Source organism: Chenopodium quinoa, unplaced genomic scaffold (genome assembly GCF_001683475.1).
Source record: "Chenopodium quinoa cultivar QQ74 unplaced genomic scaffold, ASM168347v1, whole genome shotgun sequence".
In the NCBI taxonomy this organism is placed as follows: Eukaryota; Viridiplantae; Streptophyta; class Magnoliopsida; order Caryophyllales; family Amaranthaceae; genus Chenopodium; species Chenopodium quinoa.
In genome coordinates this window covers 75,373-100,389 of record NW_018743574.1, presented here as the reverse complement: position 1 = coordinate 100,389, position 25,017 = coordinate 75,373, and the positions used below count along the sequence as shown (strand labels likewise).

The 25,017-nt window shown below is 35.9% G+C and overlaps 1 protein-coding gene and 1 long non-coding RNA gene across 3 annotated transcripts; both read left to right on the top strand.

Moving 5' to 3' along the window:
- The first annotated feature begins 2,528 nt into the window (after window positions 1-2,528).
- Window positions 2,529-12,793, top strand: LOC110681800 (tRNA (guanine(10)-N2)-methyltransferase homolog). The gene is made up of 6 exons (XM_021857923.1): window positions 2,529-2,883; window positions 5,700-5,911; window positions 8,957-9,274; window positions 9,414-9,488; window positions 9,794-9,868; window positions 12,001-12,793. The coding sequence occupies exons 1-6, from the start codon at window positions 2,670-2,672 to the stop codon at window positions 12,559-12,561; spliced, it is 1,455 nt and encodes a 484-aa protein (XP_021713615.1). The 5' UTR covers window positions 2,529-2,669; the 3' UTR covers window positions 12,562-12,793.
- Window positions 12,794-19,890: 7,097 nt separating this feature from the next.
- Window positions 19,891-22,383, top strand: LOC110681799. 2 transcript variants are annotated; one of them, XR_002503346.1, is made up of 3 exons: window positions 19,891-20,916; window positions 21,176-21,289; window positions 21,754-22,383. It is a non-coding gene; the product is annotated as an uncharacterized LOC110681799 (long non-coding RNA). The 2 variants fall into 2 exon arrangements; XR_002503345.1 differs by having other exon boundaries at window positions 19,893-20,916; window positions 21,185-21,289; window positions 21,754-22,382.
- The last annotated feature ends 2,634 nt before the right edge of the window (window positions 22,384-25,017 follow it).

Sequence of the window (25,017 nt, the reverse complement as noted above, 5' to 3'; positions counted from 1 at the left end):
ATGCAAGATTCATTCGAAAAATTATTTAATGCAAAATTCATTCGAAATATATATAGGATGTTTTTCCAAGCGTGACACGGTTCCAAATTATTCAATGCAAAATTCATTTGAATTTTTTTTAATATAAATTGTAAAAAAATACTAACAATTGAATTAATTTTTGAAAAAATTGGTAAAAATAATCCCAAATTTCACGTATTTGCTTTAAATAATCCGAACTTTGGGGTGTATTCTCTTTCTTTTATCCTTAACCGGTTACTAACTTGTTATAATAGCCAAGGTGACACGTGTCACCATTTGATTGGTTGACAAATTGAAAAAAAAAATTAAAAAAAGAAAAACTTACAAATTTTTTTTTTAAAAAAATAGAAAACCTTAAAAAAAAAAAACCTGCCAGCCTCTGCCCACGAACCACCTTCCCCACCACCATCTTCACCACCAACTACGACCCCCCCCCCCCCGAACCCCCATCCCCGCCGGCGCCAAGACGCACAATCACCCTCTACAAAGCCAGCTCCGTTGCGATCAGCACTAGCCCACAAACACATCAACCACAACGCGTAATCGCGAGTTAGGTTTGGTTAATTTTGTTGCAATTCGTGGGTTGCTACCTCGAACTGGTGATGACGGCGGGCAGTGCTGCAACGATAGTTGGTGTTTGATGTTATACTCAGGGCAACCCAAAACTAGTTAATATTAATCAAACCTATACAAATCATGTTTATTTTAGAAACTTACCAATAAAAAAACCGATGAGGATAATAAATAGGCTCACGATAAGTGGTTTTACGGCCTAGTAGTGTCAAAATCTGACTTGACTAACCCGATTCAATCGGATCCATAAAAACCCGATTCAAATTTTAACTCATATGGATACAATAATTACAAATAGTCTTGGATGTAGCTAGGATAGCTGCACCACGCCCTATACAATGAACATTTAGTAAAAATATATATGAACACATAAAAAAATGAACATTCAGTAATTAAAAAATGAACACATATAAAAATGAACATTTAGTAATAAAAAATGAACATGTTAAAAAAAATAATCATTTAGTATGAAATATTAAAAATGAACATGATTATCATATAATCATAAAATTGTTGGACTACGACCTTAAAAATGAACATTTAGTAAAAATAATTATGAACACATAAAAAAAAAAGGACATTTAGTAATAAAAAATGAACATGTCAAAAAAGATTATGAACATTTAGTATATTAAAAATAAAAATTTATTATACAATCATAGGATAGCCGGACCATACCTAATAAAATGAACATTTCATTAAAAATATGAACACATTAAATAAAATGAACATTTAGTATAAAAAATGAATATGTAATGAACACGTCAAAAAAAATTTATGAACATTCAGTATGTTAAAAATGAACATGATTAACATATATTCATATATAGATTCAAATTCATTGTATATAATTATTAACAGAAAATAAAGATAGAATGAATCGTTAAAATATGTTTATTTTTTATGTACTAAAGGTTCATTTTGTACTAAATGTTCAACTTTAAAGTACTACGCGTTCATTTTTTTTTTCCAAAAATTATACACAAATACCAGCAACTCAATAAATAAAATTAAAACCATAATAACAAACAAATTCATAACAAATGTAGCAATTCAATAATCATCAAAAATTCAAAAAGTCAATCGAAATTCATCATATTCATCACAAATACCAACAACTCATCAATTAAATTAATATTCATCAAAAATTCAAAAATTCAATTGAAATAGTCTAATTCATCAAATTCATCACAAAGGCAATTGAAATTCATCAAATTCCTCAAACTGAAATTCATCAAATTATAAAAACAGAAAATCAATTACAAATTCAGCCAAAGTCTAACCTAATTAAAACTAATTAAAAATTAACAACTGAAAAATTAACCTGCATTGATGATCTATTCAAGAATAATAACCAAGTCCATAATGATGTAGAAAATAGAGGAGAGAGAAAATGTCGAATGAAAGAGAAAAAAGAGGAGAGAGAAAATGAAAGTGAAGAAAGAATCATAAAAAAGGAAAGGAAAAACTAAGAAAAAGGAAAGAAGAAAACTGCTGGAAGAACGTTAAGAAAGAAGGAAGAAAAAGGTAGCATGCATTTTTTATTAATATATGATGCCTATGCTGCGTTTGATTAGTGTTGTAGCCACCTTAGCTACACAATTATGCAGCTAAAATTTGCGACAATAATTAAGCATGATTCAACTTTAAAATAGACCCTTTGACTCGATTCGACCTCACTGAACACGACCCATATACCTGAATCAACATCTCTAAATTCACAAACTCACAATTTTACCCAATCGTCAATTATGTTAGAGGGAGTAAGCGGGGAGAAATTCAAAGTTTCTCTTATTAATAAATGAAATATGTTTCTCAAATGCCTAAGTTGTGAATAAATTCATCTTTTTTCCACCGTTCAAGTCTTTAAAATAAAGTAGCGATTTTACCCATAAAATAACGATTTTGCCGGTATATTACAAATTTGACCCTTTCATAAAGGAAGTAAATTTGGGTTTTAGGAATGAATGAAAATAGTCACTACGCTCTAAAACCCTTATTTGAACCTCAATAACCACCATTGAAATCGCCAGAAAAAGAGGAGTGTGAGAGAGCAGAGAGAAGGAGAGTTAAAAATGTGGTATATGTGCGTATTCTTCCATAGGTTGTTAGATTATCGGAAGCCTGAAGTTGAAGCTCTTGCTGAGCTTTTTGGAGCTTTTGCACAGGACAACAATGGCGAAATCCACTCACTTGAATGGAAACTACCAAAAAACTTCCACCCTGATAACCCCTTCCATTTCGTCAATATCCCTTCTGAGGATATTGCTCGCAACATCGCCAAACGAAGTAAGCAGATTTTTTTATTTTTTATTTTTATTTTTTGTGGGGTTTAATTTATTGCCATTTCTCTGGTTTTGATTTCATTTATTGGGTACTTTGGCTTTTCAAGAATTGAATTTTGTTGATGGGTTTATTTTGTAAAAAATGATATAATTTGTATGCTACTCAGTTTTGTTTGGAATATTGGTGCCATTTTGTTGATTGCACGTGTGATAAAACAGGTAGTTAGATTATTGGCAATTGGGGGAAAAAACCCAAAATGAATGTCTAATTACACAACAACCTTCTTTTTTCCTCAGGATTTCGATTACGATTATGTGGTTCTTGGAGTATTTTTTGCTGAAAATTAAGAAGCTCATGTCCTAAATTTCTAGATTGAAAGAAATACTTTATGTATGTTGGGTGTTTGGGGATAATTGTTTGGTATAGTATACAATGAAGATTAGGTTGAATGTGATAGTGGCTAGTGGATGATTTATTTGCTGATCAAGTCAAAACTACAGTGTGACAAACCTGGTTCATTATTGGATGATTGAAGTTTCGTCACCATTTATAGAATAACATTTTGAAACTTGTTGAGAAATTTGTGCTTTTCAACATATCTATACTATTACTAAAATTCAAGACAAAGAAGTGCTATTTTGGCATATGTCGATGCCTTTTTTTTATAACAATCTAATAACTCAAATTATCCTCACATTAAATATGTATCAATCAATTAAGACTCAAACCCACAACCTTTCACCTGAAAAGAAAAGGAATTACCATCTAATATATGCAAATTTCTTTTCTGTCCAAAGGTGAACAAAATTCAATGGGTAACATTGAACGGTAAGGAAGTGCCCATGAGCTAGTGTTTTTAATAACTTGGGTCGATTTTGTAGAAGATTGGAGTGACCTAGATGTAACCCATTAGATTAAGTCTGGTTGGCTCAAATGGAGGGCAACAACTAGGGTATTGTAAGATTTGTAACCGTACCATACCTTTGAAGTTAAAGGGAAAATTCTATCGGATGGTTATTAGAACACCTTTATTATATGGCTCAGAATGTTGCATCTAGGAGATCATAATAGGAAGATCAAAGTAGCAGAGATGCGTTTGAGATGGATGTGTGGGACCACCTTTAAGGATAGAATTTGAAATGAAGATATTAGGAGGAAAGTTGGAGCTGTGGAAATTAAGGATAAAATAAGGGAGAACCGATCGTGTCTGGTTTGGGCATGTTAGACGAAGGTCGGAAGATGAAGGAAGGTCAAGGTTCGGGATGAAGGATAAAATCTTGGTTCATGTGTTGAAGGAAATGAAGGAGTTGGGTTTGCAGGATCATGGTTAGCGAGTACAAAGGATAAAATCTTGGTTCATGTAGCTCACTCCATATTTGGAATTAAGACTGATTTTTGTGATTGTTACATTCATAAACTATCATCAATTATATTTCCTCCGTTTCAACTTATGTGCAACAAACCTTGTTGCATGTTTCCCAAGACAAAATTTGTTAATGGTTGATTAACAAAGTAAAGGGTGTGTGATTAAGGGTAGGAGAGAGAAAGGGGGATAATTAATTAATCAAGGGCCACCACTACCAACTGCCATCCTCTCCCCGACACCACCCGAACACCACCAGTACACCACCAACACCAGTCACCCATCCCGTAACCACTCTCTCACCACCACCACCCATACCGTAACCACTCTCTCACCACCACCATGATCCGAAATCCCACCATAACCACCCAAAACCCACCACAGACAACTCGCACCAACCAAGATCCAAAACCCGAACCCAGCCAATTCACAGCCACATCCAAGATCTAAAATCCCTCCATAACCACCGAAAGCAACCTCAACCAACTCGCTGCCACCACAAAACCACCCCTTACACACCCTCTCACCACCGCAAACCCTAATCAATTTTAAGGGTTTCAGTTTCGAGGAGGATCGGGGCCTATAACAAGGGGAAAAGGAGTTGACGGCGACTTTGACAAGAGAAAAGAAGGCCAGTGACTCGAGAAGCTATGTTTGGGTGGGTGGCTGGTTGGAGGTTTTCTGGGAATTTTGAGGCGGTTGCGATGGAGTGGAAGTGTTAGGGGGGTTGTGGGTGGCGGCGGCCGGCTGGGTGGGGGATTTCGGGCTGGGATCGTTGCTGTGAGAGAAGAGAGAGAAATGTAGTGGTGGTGGTGGCGGCGGTTGTGGTGGAGGCTAAGAGGGAAGTGAGAGAAAACTTGGTGATGATGGTGGTGAATGTGGTTGCGAGGGAGGAGAGAGATCGGTATTAGGGTTTAAATTATGAATGAATTAATTTATGTTAATATGTTAATGACATATAATCTTATTCATTTGATGTGGGGTATTGGAATTAATTAAGGGTAGATTGGTCATTTTTCACAAAAAAATTTACCACAAATGGAAATATTTACTTTGTTGCACATGTGTAACTTCCATTTTTGGAAAATGTTGCACATAACTTGAAACGAAGGAAGTAGATTTTACCACTCATTAAAATAATCAAATCATTTGTCCCCACTTATATATAAGTGCATTAAGTACGAAAAAAAATCTTTTAATTTCGTATTACATGCAATTACCCGCTCGACCTATAGCTAGTTTTTCTGTGAATAATGGGTTTAATTTTACGTGTTTGTACTTGCAACATATTTTAAATACCATCAATACGTTCTTCTCTTCAAAGCAGTCTAACAGTTTTGTTAGGTGAAAGAAAGGGTGTTGCAATGTCAAATGTACTTGAATCTTTTGAGAATTGTCAGCTCTCTCAGTAAAAGCTATGCAATAGTTTTCACTTTTATCAACCAAAAATTTGCAGGCATACTTGTAAAAGGAATGTATGAGATATGGGGGGAAGGAACTAGCTATGAACAACTAGAGGAGGCTGTAAATGCCTATCCTGATGAGAGGAAGTTGCCATACTTGACGTCTGAAAATACTTTCAAGATAAATATTGACAGCTTTGGCAAGACCTTTTCCACCCAAGAGCAGAAAGAACTCCTCCAGAGGCTAGCTTTCATTCCTTTTAAGGTATATTTTAGTATAAATTTTCATGCTTATCATTTGTACATTAGGGCAGTCAAGTGCAGTGCTATTTGAGCCTGAATTTCTTCCTTCAATGTCACAGTGAAGTGTTAATAATGTAGTGAATTTCGCTGAATATCATTTTAGAATTTAAATTGATAAAGGCTGCAATATTTATTATCTTGTAATGTTGATATAAATCTTGTAATTGAAGCCATTCACCCCTTAGAATTTCGAAGACAAAACACTAAATTGTTTAGTCACTGTTTGGCCTTTGACTTTCCATTTTAAAGAAATAGACGGCCTTTCAATTTTTTCTCTGTGAAATAGCCTTAAAAAAAATATTATGGAATAGAAGTCTTTATATATCTCCATCATGTAATTCTAAGCTCTCTTCTACTGGACTGGTAAATTAATGGTTAGGCAGTGTCATAAAACTTTTAACACAATGATAAGATTTGTAACCCTTTCCCTGGAATAAGAAATTAGTAATTAATCAAAATGAGAAGGGTAGAAATTTAGCAAACTTCCCTATTTCAGAGAAGCTACTAAGTTTGACTCCCAGATAGCATGTTAATCTTTTAGAGGCATTCCGGGGTAAAGCCTGTAAGCATGAGTTGAAAATCTGATCTGGTTCCAAGTAAAAGGATTTGTCCCTCGAAAATAATTGACGAGAAGCATGATCTCAGAACTTTTGTTTTATAACCATCCCATAATTTGTCCCTCAAAAGTAATTGACGAGAAGCATGATCTCAAAACTTTTGTTGTTTTTAACCATAGGGCTCTCAAAATAGCTACAGAGCTGTCCTGTGTGCCTGCCGTAGAATCTCTTCTTATGCCTCTTAGCACTCCTACTAGAAACTTGCAATTTTCGAAAATAGTATGACTCAACCATGCCAGCCACACTACCCCGAGAAATTGAGTAGCTATGTTGCAATGTTAAGTAATGGGGGCTTGCGTTGTCACCATTTAACCACAGGACACATGGTGTCTTAGTTTTTTGTGATCTACAAATCTGCAATCTGCCTTTCCTATTGAGCATATTTAAGGTTCTCTCCGAACTAAAGCGAGATACAAAGAAACAGACTTGAATTCGAATCCTTCGTAAAAGTTCACATTGGAGCATAATGGTCTACATATATGATCTCCTTGACTCCTTTCTCACCTTATGCTTCACCAAGTGAAAAAAGTAAAACCAGGGATATAATCTATGATTTTGAGGCCACACTTTGCCAGGGCTTCAGAAAGATGTAATGTATAGTTGCTTCACTAATTGCTTTTATATTTCTTGATTAGCAGTTCTGCGCTTCTTAGCTATCAGAAATCTACTAATCTTTGTCCCTTCTAGAGTCCATTCTACTCATTCCCGTTTTGGTTTACTCATTGTCCATTTCAACACTTTTCATAACACACCCCTTTGGCCATTTTTGGTGATCTATATAAGGAAAAATATAGTCATGTTGGGATCTTCTTAGATTCACCTTGACATGTACTTTTAAAAGTCAACTTTTTATTATTTCTACTTGTAGGTAACTAAAGACATTAATGGTCAATGTTGTGTATTGTCAAACATGGAAGTCAACTTAGTTGGAGGTTTGATATATCCCTTTGCTCATATGTAGCTTGCATGTGTGGGAAGCTAGTGCTGATCTTGATTGTAAAAGCACCCCTTTTTCTTAACCCTCACCACCTTCTCGTTGACCAAACAAAGAGAGAATAAACCCCTGCTCCACGCAGTTGCATTGATAAATATCAATTACTTGTAGATATACTAGTTGTCATAGTTGCTCATATCTAGACCTGACAAATGGGTCATTCGGGTCGGGTTTGGCAAGTCAATTTCAGGTCGGGTAATTTCGGTTCAGGTCAATTCGGGTTTCGGGTATGACTCGGGTTAGTTATAGAGTCGAGTTCTGGTCGGGTCAATTTTGGGTCGGGTATTTTAGGGTCAAACCATTTTGGGTCGAGTATGTTCGGGTCATATTCGTGTCCGGTCAAAATCGAGTCGGGTCATGTTCGGTTATTCCATTTGTGGATCAAACTCAAATTGATAATTTTGTATTTTGTTGATGTTATAATATGAACTATCAATTCATTTTATGAGTTTGGGTACGGTTGGAGATGAACAATTTGAGTCATTTTTGCACCAGACATTTTTAGTTCAGTTATAAGGTAATTTTAGTTCAAGACATTTCGGGTATCGGCTCTGTTCATGTCAAACGCTACGAGTCAACTTTAGGTCGGGTCAATTTTGGGTGTTGGGTCAAGATTGGGTTAACTCCATTTTCGGATTGAGTACGAGTCGGATCAAGTTCGGGTTTCGGGTCATTTTTGGGTCGATGTTTATTGGTCGATTTCGGGTCACGGGTCGGGACGGGTCATTAGGTTTGGGTTAGGATTTCCATGTCTACTTGTATCACTATCAACAGATGATCCCCATTTTAACTTGGCTAGTGTAAGTTTCATATTTAAGAAGGATTAATATAGCTAAACTTTTCTGCTGTGATTAGTAAAGCACAATCGTGTTTCTAGTGTTATTAGGCCTATATGCCTAAGACCATGCAATTTTGAGAAAATTCTTTGGTGGCTTTATCAGTTTATCCTAGTATCAGGTCCATGTAGCACATCTAGTAATATGTATGCCATTATCAATGTAATCTTAGCAGTATAGGAATTATTTTGTAATTTTGATAGGAAGCTTCTATTCGAAATTTATAAGTCCGTTTGTTTGGATACTATTTCTAAAGTTTACAGTGGTTGTTGACCCCCAACCAGATGGGAAATTTAGTTGATAACAGATAACCCCTTTTCAAACTTCTTATGTTTTGGTTGATTTTGTTGGCATTTTGTTCAGGTAAAATGTCACAGTTTTTTGCTCACTGACATCCACATTTTCTTTTGAGCATATAGAATGTATCTGATATATTCTGTGCCTCATAATTCTATATAAGATTAATTTTGTCCCTATCTTCTGGTCTTTTAATATTTTCTTTAGGGATAGCTGATTTTTAAGATATACTACTTACTGTAGATGTTGACTTTATATTTCAGGGTCGAGTGGATCTTCGAAATCCAGATCATAATTTTTGGTTCATAGAAATCGATAAATATGAAGCTAATAATGGTCTGCCACCTATTGTTGAAAAGAGGATCTTCTTTGGGCGAGAGATTGGTGCAGCAGACAGAAAGCTCTTGCCTACATATCAGCTAAAAAGCCGAGTTTACATAGGACCAACTGCAATGGATGCTGAAATGGCATTTCTAATGGCCAACCAAGGACTTGCTGCCCCTGGGAAGTTTGTTTATGATCCATTTGTTGGCACTGGGAGTATCCTAGTTGCTGCCGCACATTTCGGTGCAATGACAATGGTTGGTCCTTTTTGCACTTGGGGGATTTTTTTTTTTCTTTCTGGGTAGCAGTTTATTGGGTTTTTATCTTTTTCTTTTTTAATTTTTTTTTCTTTGTTACATTATGGTTATCTGGCAAGGACACTGATGTAAATTTTAGGGTGCAGACATAGATATAAGGGTGGTTCGCGATGGACGAGGACCTGACCGTAATGTTTGGAGTAATTTTAAGCAGGTAATCACAACTTCCTATTCTTAAACTTACTATAAAAATATCTGGACACATCAAAGATAAACAGCAGCAGTCGTTTATTTGCATGCATCAAAAGATCTCGTGCTCACTTTTCAAAATGTTTAAGCTGCCACTGTATCTGGCAAGCTAGAATTTGAAGCCACACGATTGTTTATCCAATCTAGATCTGTCTTTATGCTTTTTTTTGTTTTTACATATGTAAAATCTAAAGATATTTTGTGTCCTGCGTTATGTGCTGGCACTTTTTTTCCTTGTATTTGTGACTATGATTCATGTAATATATGCAGTATGGATTGCAAGAACCGATATCCCTTTTGAGGGCAGATAATAACCTTCCTCCATGGCGTGCTGGTCTTAAAGAGGTACTTTCTTAATCTTATATGGTGTGCATTTCTTATATCAGTGTGAACACTCGGGCATGCACAGATAATTGAAACCTGATAATTTAATATGATTGATTAGAATTTCTAGCTCTAGCCCACATTAAATATTGGGCTGTTGTACTCTTTTGTATTAGCATAATGAGCATGTTAAGTCAGTAATCATAAAGCTATGCTGTTTTTTCTCTTGTCTTTCTATTGTCTTGAATTGGTATACAAATGATCATTGCTGATGTTTGTTTTCTGGCTGAGAAATAGCCTCCACAATGACCCTAGTATCTTGCTGCCAGCTTCAATATTTGTGTCATGAAGCAGCTAATGTGAATATTTATCTCCATATTCCTCTTGAAATTCTTGATCAGGGTAAATGTGAACATAGTTGAATTGCTTTATGATCCACTGCTGAATGCAAAATTCATGATCAATGATAATATTTGGGGTAGATGTTTAGTATTGTAGTTAATTGGTTTCTGTTTTACAGTCTTGTTATAGTGCTGCAACTTCCAATTAATGGAATCTCTCAGTCATCCCCAAAATAAATTACATTTTATGTAAAGCCTACAAATTGGCGTAGTGACTGTCATTACTGTAAGCTGATTCTGCTTAAATTTTGATGGGGTCATAAGTGGTAACCCTATTTTCTGAGCATGTTAATTTTTTTTCTAGGTGGGCTCTTGAGGGTAAATATAAACCCCTGTGGACATCTTTTACCAATGGTGGAACCAGAAATTGTATATTAAAGGAGCCAATATCATCTATATATATTTATAATATCAACATAATTTCTAATTTCTCATTGGATAACACATAAAATTTTGACCTTCTTCCAAAAAAATAAGGTGCTAAATCAATCAATCAATCAATCAAAGCCTTAATCCCATAAGTGGGGTTGGCTACATGAACCAAATTTGATTATTCCGTGTAGTCATTGACAAAAATCTTCCTCTTCCATCCCTTACGATCCAATGCCTCATCCTCATGCAAATCCATATACTTCATATCCTTCTTAACTCCTTCCAACCAAGTCATTTTCGGTCTCCCTCTCCCTCGTTTAACCCCTCCATGGTCCCACTCTTCCACTCTTCGAACAGGTGCACCCTCAGATCTCCGTCTTACATGCTCGAACCAACTCAGAATGCAAAATTCATGTGGACATGAATTATTTTAGTGTTTGTAAAAAGTTTTTTGTAATATACAAGTTCAAAAACCATGCTAAAAAATATTAACTAGAGGCCTGTAGCAAAAGGAGTTAAAACTTAAAAATGAGTACTACCAACCATACAACAAAAAATGAAGAAGTTAAAAAAATATACTAGTATATGAGTCCAACCAGATTCGAACCCTTGTCACAAACTCATAATGCCTTTCTATAAAAATTAAGCCAACTGATCTACTTACTAAGAATTGTTTATATATGCAAACAAAAACATTTTATACAAAAATCAAGGGGGTGGCCAACTGGCCATGGCCTACCCTAGCCCCCTGTGATTCCGCCCCTGTATTTTACATATTGTTCATGGAAGTCCAATCTGTTTGTCAAGCTGTGGATACTTTTCAAAACCTGAATATGTCAATAGTATACAGTACCTGATAATGCCTTAACAAAGTACTTGTTCTTTTCCATTATTCTGTGAATAAAAGCTGGTTCCTCTTTTGATCACAAATGTGTAAATGTATCTCATGACAATACAAGGACTGGTGTTACCTGCAATCTCTGCAAGCTATGACTTAAAATATACTGATTGGTACATCAAACTTGGTACGGTGATACATTTTTGTAGTTTAACAAATTTCGGTAACAAATTGCTTTCATGTACCCTTTCTGCATGGCAAAGTGTACTACAAATTAGGTAACATAAAGATTTATGGTCATTTGACACTATTCTGGAACAAGAATGAAAGGGAGGGAAAAGGGATGAAGAAACTTTGGGAAATTTCCATGCATGCATTTTATTTTCCCATTATATTGTTGCCTGAAAGTAAAAGGAGTATAGCTCATATTTCTGTCCTAGTTGCTCCCCACCCTTCAACTTGTTTTTTTTTTTTTTTTTTTTTTTTTTTTTTTTTTTTTTTTTTGGCATTCCAAATAACTGATGCTTTGGCTCCTTTGCAAGATGTTTGATGCAATAATTTGCGATCCACCTTATGGTGTTCGTGCTGGGGGACGTAAATCTGGTGGTAGAAAGTTACTCAAGGGTGTGGTGGGCCCTTACACAGTTCCTGACGACAAAAGAGCAGGCCACATACCATCAACTGCAGCATATAGCTTGGTTGAATGTGTCCATGATCTGCTTGATCTAGCTGCTAGGATGCTTGTAATGGGGGGAAGACTTGTTTACTTCTATCCTGTGCTAAGAGAGGAGGATTCACCTGATCCCACTTTTCCAGAACATCCATGTTTCAAACTGGTTGCTGTCTCTGAGCAAATACTTAGTTTTCGTTATAGCAGGGTATTATTGACGATGGTGAAGGTAGAATCATATACTGAAAAAATTGCTGACACTGCTAAAGCTATGCATTTAGATTTTAAGGCAAACCATTTGAAGTGGTTAGAAGAAGGCAACCTTCATTCTGCTGTCTTTGCTCCGGCTCCAACTAGCTACAAGCAGGGAGAAAATGGGGATTCGAATTTCTCCAAAGAATCCAAACCCAAATATCGAGGGAAATATGTTTAAGGTACATGACTTTAGGTGAAATCTCAGATGTTGTTGCCCACTTCTGACTTGCGTGGTTGATCTTAAGATTCTATTTTTACCTGATCTGTTAATCTGTATTTTTGTTAGCGTTGGAGTGAATGAACTTAACTTTAGCTCATACTTTAGTGTTGAAGGTGCTGCTAACAGACATGAGACGTGTATTTTGATCCTGTACTTGTCAAGTAATAGCCACCATTTTTGTGAATTTTAACTTTGTATATCTTCTGCCTGTGTATTTGGCACATTTGATTCTATTTCGAAGTCCGCCTTGGGGATATTTGATTGCATATTAACTTATTAAGTACGGGTTTGGATTCATTAAAATTCATATTAAGTATGGGTTTCTAGGCTAGTTAAAAGATGTATGAAAAATGAAATGCAAAGATTAAATATTTAGGATGAAATTATCTGTGTAATTTAGATGTGTATAAAGATTATAGTTGATTTTTTTTTTATTATTTTTTTTAAGGATATTGTAACTAAGTTTATCTAAGTATGATCAGATGAAAAAAAATTCATTACTTTATATAAAAGCTACACAATATTTCATTATATTCAACTCATTGGCATAAAACATTGTGTTGGTCAAAGTGAGGCAATTAAAAAAAGGAAAATTTGTTAAAAATAAGCTAACCTTTACGCGATTAGCTTAAAATAAGTCAATCTTTTAATTAAATAAAAATAAGTCGACCTTTATACGATATTTGCTCAAAATGAGTCATGACTTGTTAGTTATGAGAATTATGAGAGTAATTGGTTGTTTAGGTTAAGTATGCCACGTGTCATAATATTATTGGTTCATTTTTAAATTTTAATGAAAATTAACTTTATATTTGTAATACCCTCCCGTGACCCCTGTTGGGCTATAAAACAACACCCCACCCCCTGGCCCCTGCCGGCCACATCACGTCCCTCCCTTATTTAATTCCATATCAGTTAAATCGGGGAGTAGGGTTTGATTGGGGTGTGGGTGGGTTTTCGGTGGTTAGGGGTGGTTTCGATGGTTAGAAGTGGGTATTGGGAAAATATGGTGATATTTAGAGCTTAGGGTGGGAAATCGAGGTGGGTTTCAGTGTTAGTTGGTCTCGGTAGGCAGGGCCAGCGTTCGTTAAGGGAGAAGGCAGAGAAAGGAGTTGGGTGGGGAAGAGAGGGGTTCGACCGACGTTCAGGGAAGGGTCAGCGGTGGGAAGGGAGAAAAGAAAGGGATCGGGGTGGGGGAAGTGATTCGTGTAGTGGCCTATAGCGGCGTGGGGGAGGGGGGCAAGGTCTATAGGGATGGTTTTTTTTGTGGAAAAAAAAAAATTATTTTTAAAAAATTTCGTAGTTAATTGAAAAAATAAAATAAAAAAATAACTTATTTGGTAGATTGCGTCATTTGACCTATTTAAAGAAAAACCCCTTAAAAATCAACTTATTCTTAGTTAATAAATAGGTTGACTTATTTTGAGCGAACTACGCAAAGGTTGGCTTATTCTTAACAAATTTTCCTTACAAAAAAAAAAGAGGGATTTTTTTTTTCTTAATATCTCAATTACACGGCTTACAAATTTTCAATTAATTAATAAAGAAAAGTTAAAACTAATAATTCAACTTTTACACCCAAAATAATTCCACCTTGAAGTAATCCCTAAACAATCCCCACTTTTTACCCCTAAACAATTTTGTCTTTTGATAAACAAAAGGTAATAAAATGAGGCTCCCTCGACACGTAATGACTAAAATTAATATTAGTGAGAATGTTTAAGTAAAAAATCGATAATAAATAGCAAAGAAAACTTGAAAAATCAGATATTTCTAAACATTAGCCAAAATCAATTAAATAAAAACTTTTTCTAAACCCGTTTGGTTGAGCATACTCAAAACTTTGGGTTCTGATTGAGCATTCCTCAACCCAAAGTGACTCGTGACCCGGAGTTACCTGACTAGAATCCAACTCAACCAACCCAATTGACTGGTCTAAGTATATGCGAACTGTGTAACATTTAAAGTGGGATATTTAAATATAAATCGAGGAATATATATAGTAACCTATACTTATATACTAAAGACAAATAAAAAATGACACTGTCAATTTTTGGTTAGAAAAATTCCAAGCCTAAAATTTTCATTTTTTTTTGTTAAATCAAATTAGGAATTAATTAATTTACTATAATATTTTACTTCGTACTATATTATTATATTCAAGTGATATATCATTTCAAATCTTCTACTTCGTATATCTTTTACTTCTAAAAAATAATTTCAATGTCATAATATTTTTCCTTCCAAAATCAATACAGTATAATTTTTTACAACTATATATATACAGAGTAGAAATTAAGTAGATATATTTATTAATAAAATATTCATAATGTACTATTAGGGTTCACTCTTACAATATGTACTACTAGGGTTCACAATACCCACTCATATACTACCATAAATACCCCTCAAGGGGCCAAAGGTAAAAAGAGGTCACTCTTACACTAAGATGACCATCCTCCTCCACTCTCTCCCCCAAAATACTCTCAAAATAAGCATTGTTTGGCATCTAACTTTGGTGTCAGAGGCTCCGCCCCGGGGTCCACAAGCAGCCCTTCAAGGCCCGGTTAGTCAATTTTTTACCGAAACACTTTTAGGCCTTGTTTAATTCAACTTATTTTTACGTATTTTAGAAAAAATAAGTTCAGATTAGATCAGATGAGAAAAAATAAGTTCATATAATATCAAATCAGAAAAAATAAGTTCTGATCAGATCATTATTTTATGTGCAATTTTTTGTCGCTTAATATCTTTAATTTTGTAATGAAAAAATTATGAAAATTACATATTAATAAAATACACATTATTACGAATCTAACAAGATCCCACTTGATATATTTTTTCCTTAAAGATTATCATACATTTAAGGTTAAAGTTTGGTCAAATCACACAATAAAATCAGATCAGATTAGACCATATCAGACCAGACCAAACTAGATCATATAAGTTTAGATAAGCAAAAAGAAGGTGAACTAAACAAGAGTAAGTCTTAGCCCTGCACGATGTTGTGGATAGTACAGGGGCATTATAGGTATTTTACATCAAGCATAGGGGCAACGCTAGAATTTCACGCTAGAATTAGAAAATAATGGTATTCCAACAACTGTAGTTTTCGAGTTATAACATGATAATGTCATAGTAGAGAAAAATGGAAAAAAAAATTGAATTAACTGATAAACAAAGACAACATATTGTTCAAGAACTTATTCTAGCACAAGAAAGAAAAAGGTACTGCCCATGGGGGAAATCAGTACCAAAGGGTTCAATTACAAAATTAGCATACAAATATAATATACATAGGACAACTATTGGAAGAATTTGGGCAAAAGCTAAGGGGCAGTTTGGGGGACATAGAGTCATTGATGTGTGCAGCAGAAAAAGACAAAGGGGAAGGAAGAGATTAGACTTTGATCATACAATTTTAGCAACAATACCAATTGAAAAAAGAACCACCATTAGAGGGTTAGCTGAGGCACTGCACTTAAGTCATACAACAGTCTATAGGTTGCTTAGAAATGGCATACTTAGGGCACATACAAATAGCATAAAACCATCACTTCAGCATCACCATAAAATTAAAAGAGTGCAATTTATAATGGACAGTGTCATTCCGGGAACGGTAAATGAACTTCCTAAGTTTAGTGCAATGTATAACATGGTGCATATTGATGAAAAATGGTTTTACATGAGTGATAAGACTCAAAGATTTTATCTTTTCCCGTGGGAGGATGACCCTTACAGAGCAACTCAGAGTAAAAATTTCATGGAAAAGGTTATGGTTATGGCTGGGACTGCTAGACCTCATATTTGTAATGATGGGGAAATATTTAAGGATGGAAAAATTGGTGTTTTTCTTTTACAGAACAGGTAGCAACAAAGAAAAACTCAAAGAACAGAGTGGCAGGCACAGTTGAGACAAAGGCTTTGCAATTAGTTACTAAAGCTGTTATTAGGTCAATGTTAATTGATAAAATGCTTCCAGCAACCATATCCAAATGGCCATTAGGAGCATGCAAGGAAATATGGATACAATAAGACAATGCTAGACCCCACATCAGCCCTAATGATACAGATTTCTTACAAGCTGCAACTTTGGATGGTTTCAACATCAGGCTTATAAACCAGCTAGCCCAAAGCCCAGACCTCAATATTCTGGATTTGGGTTTTTTCAGAGCCATTCAATCAATTCAGTATAAGGAATTTCCAAGAAGTTTAGAAGGGTTATTACAAGTAGTTGAAAAAGCATACAACACATATGATCCAAAGTCTTTGAATTTCACTTGGTTGCACATGCAATACTGTATGCTGGAAATCCTTAAGGGAAATGGGGGAAATCGATATAAAAACCCTCACAATGGAAAGAAAAAGCTTGAAAGAATGAGACAGCTGCCCGTTCAAATAGAAGTACCAAATGAATTAATGGTTTAAGGTCTAAGTTTCCTTGAACATGGACAGATTGATGTCAGTATTGCCCAACCTAGTAATACTTCTGTCTCAAGGGACTTAAGAAAAGTGTTCCAGGAAATTGCATTTACAAGGCTTTAATAGTGGAAATAGGCACAGGGACTGCCACACATAACCGACATTTTGTTTACACAATGAGCTTGTAACATATTTTAATCCTCTTTGGTTATGTGTACTTTTGTTTTTTGTAGTTTTTGTCTAAGGCAGTCATGTTAGTAGACATTTTGTGAAGGGACTTAATTTGTAGCTAACTTTAACATTGTATGAAGTCTTCCAAATTACTAGTATTGTATATGAAAGTCACCTTTTATTTTTTTGCACATACATTTACAAGCATGCATACATTACTTCCAAGTCACACTAAACATAGGGTGGTTAATCCATCACAGGGTGTCATTTTTTCTCAAAAAATGATGCCCAAACCATGTTACCTCAACAGTAAGTGCACAACACTAAAACTGGAGCAAATCATAGTTTGGACCACTTTTAATCAACTGAGTCCCTTCATCATATGGATTATTAAAGGGCATGAAAAAAATGAAATAGGGACTCATTCCACTAGGGAAAAATACCCAAAAAAAGGGACTAACAAAGGCAACAAGGAGGTACTAATTAAGAACTTCAAAGGGATACAATGCAATTGCAGTTACTGTCTTGAAAACAGAGGGACTCAATGCAATGCATACTCTCTTGAAAACAGGGAGTTCTCTCAAATATTTTCATCGATAACAAGAATTAACATTGCTCACACACATCATTCAGTCAATTACAGTCCCTCATATGCAAGGCATCACGCATCAGGCAACATTGATCACATTGATCAGGCAACATTGAACACTACACAACATGCATTCAACAGTATGCAATGAAACAAAACCGAATACTCAATAGGCAATGAGGCAATAGGCAGGGGACTCCTTCATTGAACAATAGGCAATGAAACATAACCAACCAACAACAGATTAATCCAAGCATAACAGCACATCAGCATAATCAAATCGTAACAGCAACATTAGCTTAATCAAATCATAACAGCAACATCAGCATACTCCAATCATAACAGCAACAACAGCATAATCCAATCATAACAGCAACATCATATTAATCTACCACCTTGGCCAGCAACTTTTGTTGCTGGCATCCATTGGCATTCACACAAACAACACTTCACCAATCAACCTAGTATACTTCGTATAAAAAAAAACAAAAAAAAAACGAAAAAGGGCTAGATTAGAAATTGTTAGTCTCATTGCAAATTCCATTCGCTTACTGTCAGGTCAATTAGAAGCTTCACCAAATCTCATTCGCTTACTCTCAGGGGAAGCATCAGATTCGCCAACAGGGTGGGACTCATATTTCTCATCATCATCGTAAATTGGTGTTATCTTAGCACCAATCCCATACATTCTTCTCATTTGTGCAGTAGAAACCCTAGGCATCATCTTAGGATATTGGTTAGGTCTAGGTCGTGTATAGGACTGTGATTTGGGTTTGTTAGCACGACCCAACCCAGATCTTGCACCCATCTCAGAAATAGATCCGAGTCCTTTACAAGGATCCGAACTCGCATCATTCACCATCTCAAAAAAATTAGTCACTTGTTGTGAAGAACAACCAGACCCAAACTTTCCGGCAACCGTAAGAGCATGGCATTTGACCTCCCCTTCCCCAACTATCGAGCCAATAGAAAGTAATTTCTCACCGGCTTCCTCTTCTTCAACAGATCTGAGAACTTTACCAATCGCAGCAAAGGTTCGTTGGCTGAAAATGTCGCCACCTTTGCCCGACATGTAGAACGATTTAGGCCAGGAAGCCCGTTCTTCAAAAGCTTCAACAAGAGCAACAATGAAACCCTGCTCAATTTCATCGTCACTCGCAAAGAGGGCTTCGTTTAGGGGAGATAGATCCATTCTAGGAGGAGGAAGAGAGGAAAAACAACGAGGAAGAGAGGAGCAACAAGGACGCATATCCTTTCAAGAGGAGAGAGAAAGAGGAATAGAGGAGGAAGAAAGAGGAAACAACGGCTGTTGAAGAAGGAAGGGAGGAGAGAGAATGAGAAAAGTCAGGAAGATGAAGAACCTTCAAGAACTAGGGTTTGAATTGTGCAGATCCAAATGATAAGTGGGCTATTGAAAGAATTTATCAAGAGTCTGTCAAAACTATTTATCATGTTATTGTAATTTATTAGAAAAAAGAATTGGTTGCTAAAATAAAGGGGTTTAATTTGGTAGGTGGGAGAATAATAAGTGGGTTATGATGTTATTGTAAGAGGGGTAAAAAAGTAAATGTACAAGTAATAATTTGCCAAAAAAGGAATTGATGCAATAAAAAGTAGGAAAAATTATGTAGAACTACCCGGAAGATAGGCTGTTTTGTGAAGAACTACCCATTTTTTTTTTATTTGTTTACAACTACCCGCAAGTTTGAAAATGTTTGGGTAGCACTACCCATTAACGTTTTCCATCCAAAAAAACGTTAGTGGGCCCCACATTGTACACGTGTCATTTTTTTATTGGATAAAAAAAATAAAAAACAAACCCAACCAGCAACCCCAACCACCGTGAAACCCTAGCACATACCCCAGCCACCACCAAAATCCGGCCGGCCGCCCTCCTTAACCTCCGAAAACGGCCGGCCACCACTGCCACTAAAACCTACATTACAAGTCGTCTTCTCTCTCTCCTCTTTTCTTCTTCTCGAAGCCAGAGCATCACCAACAACGCTCCACCCATTTTCTCTCTCCTCTTTGCCAAATTGCTGCAATTTAAGCCCGAAATAGTAATAATTGGGTGCCAAATTGCTGTTTGCGGTGAATGGGTGGTGAATTGGTGGTGAATGGGTGGTGAATTGGTGGTGAAATGGTGGTGAATGGGCGGTGTTTTGGGGTGAGTAAGGGTGGGTTCAAGGTGGATTGAGGTGAGTGGGAAATGATTTTCCGGTGTTTTGGGGTGAGTGGGGGGTGGTTTCGAGTTGGTTCAGGGGTGGTTTCGGGTGAGTCGGGTGGTTTTTCGGTGGTTTAGGGTGAGTGGAGGTGGTTTCAGGTTGGTTTTGCGGTGGTTCAGGGTGAGTGGAGGTGGTTTTGGTTTGGTTTTGCGGTGGTTCAGGGTAAGGGGAGTTGGTGGTGTGGGCTGGGAGTGGTGGCCGGCCGTTTTCGGAGGTTAAGGAGGGAGGCCGGCCGGATTTTGGTGGTGGCCGGGGGTAGGGGTTAGGGTTTCACGGTGGTTGGGGTGGCTGAGTTTTTTTTTTTTTTTTTTTTTTTTTATCTAATAAAAAAATGACTCGTGTACAATGTAGGGCCCATTAACGGTTTTTTGGATGGAAAACGTTAATGGGTAGTGCTACCCAAACGTTTTCAAACTTTCGGGTAGTTGTAAACAAATAAAAAAAAGGTAGCTCTTCACAAAACAGCCTATCTTCCGCATAGTTCTACACAATTTTCCCTAAAAAGTAAACTTGCTAAACTAGTAAGTGAAGCGATAAAAAAAGAATGGAGGAAGTATAAAAACCGTCTACCCGTTCCATTTTAAGTTCCCCGTTTGTCATATTTACCCAATAAACTTCGTTTTCCCGCTCTCTTCTCCCCTCAAGGTTTGTCTGCTCCTCTTTATCTTCAATCCTATCAAAATCCCCAATTTATTTAGGATTTACTGGCGATTTTAGGGTTCTCGACAGAAACTAGAATAGTTGAATTGTTTGGGGTTTAGGGTTTGAATTTTAATTTTCTCTTTCCTCTATTCATCTTCATTAATTGATGCTATAGATCAAGTGTTTGATTCTAGATCTTTTGAAAAAATTTCGCCAAGGACAGAGCTCGTCTTGTTAAGCGTTGCCATAAACCCGATCAAAAAGGTAATTTAATTTTCTCTTCGATTTTTAGGGTTGAGAAATTTTAAATTGTACTGTATCTTTATTTCATTAGAACATCTAATTTGATGCATATTGCTCATATAATTCCTATTTTCAGATGTAAATATTGCATGCTTTTATAAATTCAATGATAATATTGATATCTTTACGTTGTGTTGTAAGTAACTGAAGTTTGGGTGCTTTGTGATTTCTTGTATAATTACTAAATTAAGTTGCTTATTAAAGAAATTTCAACGGCTAGTGATTTCAGGGGCTATTTTCAGTGTAATTTGTGATCTGGATGGAGATAGCCTGCAGTTATGGTCGACAGTGCTTGCAGTGGTTGCAGGGAGCGAAGGGAAATTGGTTCTGCACTGTAATTTTCTCTATTTTTTGTTCTTTTCTTATTCAATTAATTTACAAAATTTGTGATTCTATAATTGTATTGTTCTAATTATTGCTCTTTTTTTTACTTTTTATTTGGGTGATTTTGTTCACATTTGCTTTTTATGAAATAGATTTTGTGAAATTCGATTAACTATGTTGAAATTCATGAATGATCCTGAATTCCTTATGCTTTACATTTGATATTTGTTGAGCTCTCGAGTATATGGGGTTTATAATGGGTATACTGTGAATAAATGCACATAAATTCATTGTCTACCAAATCGAATGACAGGAAATTCCAATGTTGTTTATGTTCTATCAAAATTGGAGCTTGATACTGTGGTTTTGAGTAAGAAGGGTATGGGACAAAAGCTTTAATAAGCTTGGTATTTTGCTGAAATTGTACTTTGAGGTAATATCTCATTTAATTTTTTCTTATTTTTGAATAAAAAGAATTTCCAGAGGCTTGCAATGAGGAATCTTCAAAGGAGTTGGAGTTGGAGTTGGAGTTAGAGTTGAAGCTGGAAGAAGTGACAACAAAATTAATAGCAGAGAAAGTTTCAGCTTCCTGGTTTATTCAACGAGTTTCTTTTACTTTGTACCTGTTTATCAATAAGTGACAAGCCTTGTTCTTTAAAATGATGGTGGTGGTGCTGTTCGTGCTACTCGGCTTGTGCTGCTGCTGCACACCAGTTTTGCTACTGCTATTGCTACCTACTGGTGCCACCACTGCTGCTACCTCCTATTACTTCTCTGGCCATCAAATCTCAGAGTTTATAATTTAGAGTATGTATTTTTGGGTGATTCTGTCGAACTTATTGTTGCCGCACTCCTGCTGCTGTCTGTTGCCTATCCTGTAGCAGTTGTGCTCCTACTGTAATATATGTGGAGCTGCTGAAATGCCTGTTGCTGTGCTTCTAATTGTATTTTTTTTATTTTTTATTTTTTTATTTATTTCTATTTTTTTATGAAAGTGTAACATTACTGGCATTTATTAATAAAAATATCTAATTCTATACTTGTACATATATCTATTTAAGTCTTTGTGTATCATTTTAATGTGCAATTTTGACATTTCTAATACTACTGTAGACACCTGATTGTGTCTCCCCAAAAACCAAACCTAGTGATGAGTACATTTCATGTCTTTAATTATTGGGTTAGCTGAAGAGTTGAAGAGTCCCGTGAATTTCCCTGAGTCTTGACCATTTTAAACCTTTTCTTATGTGTTCTAATCAAAAATCATTTATTTTGTGCATTTAAACTCAAAATAATTCATTTCGTGTCCTTAAAATAATCCTATTCGTGTCTAATATATAAAATTGTCCAATTTAGTTTATTTTGGTCCAAAATTTGGGTCTAATAATTGTGTAGTTGGATGAGTCTTGAAAAGAGTTTTCCAACAATATATTATAAGCCCATGTTTTTGAAAAGATTAAATTTAAGGATTTTAGTTCGGATAAAACACTTGTTTTTAATAGATTTAATTCTGATAAAATAAGGATATATAAGTACGGATATTCGACTAACCCAATTTGGTTGGAAGTCGGATTTTGTACGGATTTTATCTTCTGAAAGCATCGCGCAGCGATGCTAATATCACACAACGATATAAGCATCGCGCCGCGATGTAACTATCGTTACGCGATGAAAGGCGTTTTACTCCGAGTCGGATTCTGACCCTTTTTCTGATCTTTTCCCTCGTTTTTCCCTATAAATAAGGTTGTTTTCCTCCATTTTCATTCACCAACAATCATCATCTCTCTCTCCCTCTCTAAGCTATAAGCTTCTTCTCTTTCTTTCTTAGCCTTAGCCTAAACAAATCACACCATACGACCTTTGCGAGACTTTGATACTCCAAGCCCTTCTCGAAGTTGCCTTCGACCTCGACGTGGATGGTTGATATTTCTGAGGGTTTGGTCCCTAATCTATATTTAATTTCTTATTTAATTTAGGTGAGTTATTTGATATATTTCTTTCTTGAAGTTACTGATGTGTGTATTGTTTTGATAGAAAGAGATACGAGGCATCAAAGTGAGTAGATCTACTATCCTTATTCCTTTGATATAAGAATCATGCTCAGAATATTACTTTAATTCCTAGCATCATGTGAGGATGCTTAATTAATATTTTTAATATTATCATGCTTTCTAGTATGATGTTAGGGCGTTAATTTAATATTTCTAATATCATGCTTTCTAGTATCATGTTTAGGATAAAGCTTTGATCTTTATTATTTAGTGACATGCTAGGTTTGTTATTAATCCATTTAGTTATCATGCCTAGGATCTTGCTAATTATACTATTGATGATATTATTATGATGATTGTTGTGTCAATAATTATACGTTGCTTGATTATTCATATATTATTGTTATTGCTTGATCGCGCCTTTATGTAGGTTTAAAGGGAATTTGTACTTGAAATCATACCTAATAAGATAATTATTAATTTGGTTTTAGGCTAATATGATTTTAATTCAAGTGATCGCCAATAATAGATTTATTTGGGCATTAATCATCAATGAACGTAGATTAAACAGGTTTAGGGCTAACTTGTTGTATGTATGTTGATCGGAAAACGCACATGAATATCATAAGAATTAAGTAGAGGCCAATTTAGAGCGTGTTCAATTTCTTTTAGGTTGGATTCGTACCCTTATCCCCGAATATCCAGTCATGGTTCTGGACCACTATGGAGTTAGCGATCTCTGTGATCGTGAATGGGGTGTAACCTTCACACCCGTGAACGGTTTACAAGTTCCTAAAACTTGTTAGCGACTCTTTATCTCTAGCTTATTTCCCTTTGGATGCCACCATTCTTAAAGCATGATCACAGTGGGGCGCAAAGTTGAGTGTTTAAATATTACCTACAATTTTTTGGTGACTCCAATGTCGAGGATTTCTAATTTTGATTCCTAAAATTTATTTTGGCAATTAACTTTAGAATGAGTGGATGAGACTTGAAACGTTCTAGATATTCATGTGCGTAATTTTGATTAACATTGTGGCATAAGCATAAAAAGGTTCGTATTGGAAAGACCATCCGAAATGCGTTGAAAACATAGGAATTTTACACGTAGGAAAATTGGGAAATATCTTTCACAACTAGAATCGAAAAGATACTACGAAAAATCAGAAATTCTTAAGAACACATAAAGCTGTTGCGAAGTGTAGGAATTGTCGCGAGATGGCAGTGTCCATCGCGACGCGATGGGGTTATCGCTGCGCGATGGACCCTGTTTTCTCGCGCCGAATTCTTCCAACATCGAGCCAGAAATCTGCCTTCTTGTTTTGACCGATTCTAGTGCTGTCTCGCCAATTCTACTTCTTGATTGAGTTCTTCCTTCTTTTCTGAACCCATATGTGTTCTACATATGGCTTTAGCCCTTGGGAATTCACGCTCCATCTACCCAATCGAACGCTCCGTGCAACGGCGGTTACATTTGACTTTGTGAATTCACCAAACCATGGAAGCAAGTCTAACTTGTGGGGTCCCATCCATACGCGCCAACCCTTCCAAAGGTAAGACTTCCGTGCGATGCATCCGAACTCATAACCATGGACCCTTTTTGACCACCATAATCCTTGAACTTTCGAGAACTAGAGCCATGGTTAGGTCGCAAACTAATTGCATGTTGTGACTATTTGTCTACTTATGCATATCTTACTTGTGCATACCTTGTTTGTGATTAAACTAACCCTTTGTGTTGACTTGT

Coding starts and splice junctions, on each gene's coding strand:
- LOC110681800 (XM_021857923.1), top strand. CDS start 2,670: ATGTGGTATATGTGCGTATTCTTCCATAGGTTGTTAGATTATCGGAAG. Junction 5,912..8,956: donor TAGCTTTCATTCCTTTTAAG/GTATATTTTAGT, acceptor TTTATATTTCAG/GGTCGAGTGGATCTTCGAAA. Junction 9,489..9,793: donor TTTGGAGTAATTTTAAGCAG/GTAATCACAACT, acceptor TAATATATGCAG/TATGGATTGCAAGAACCGAT.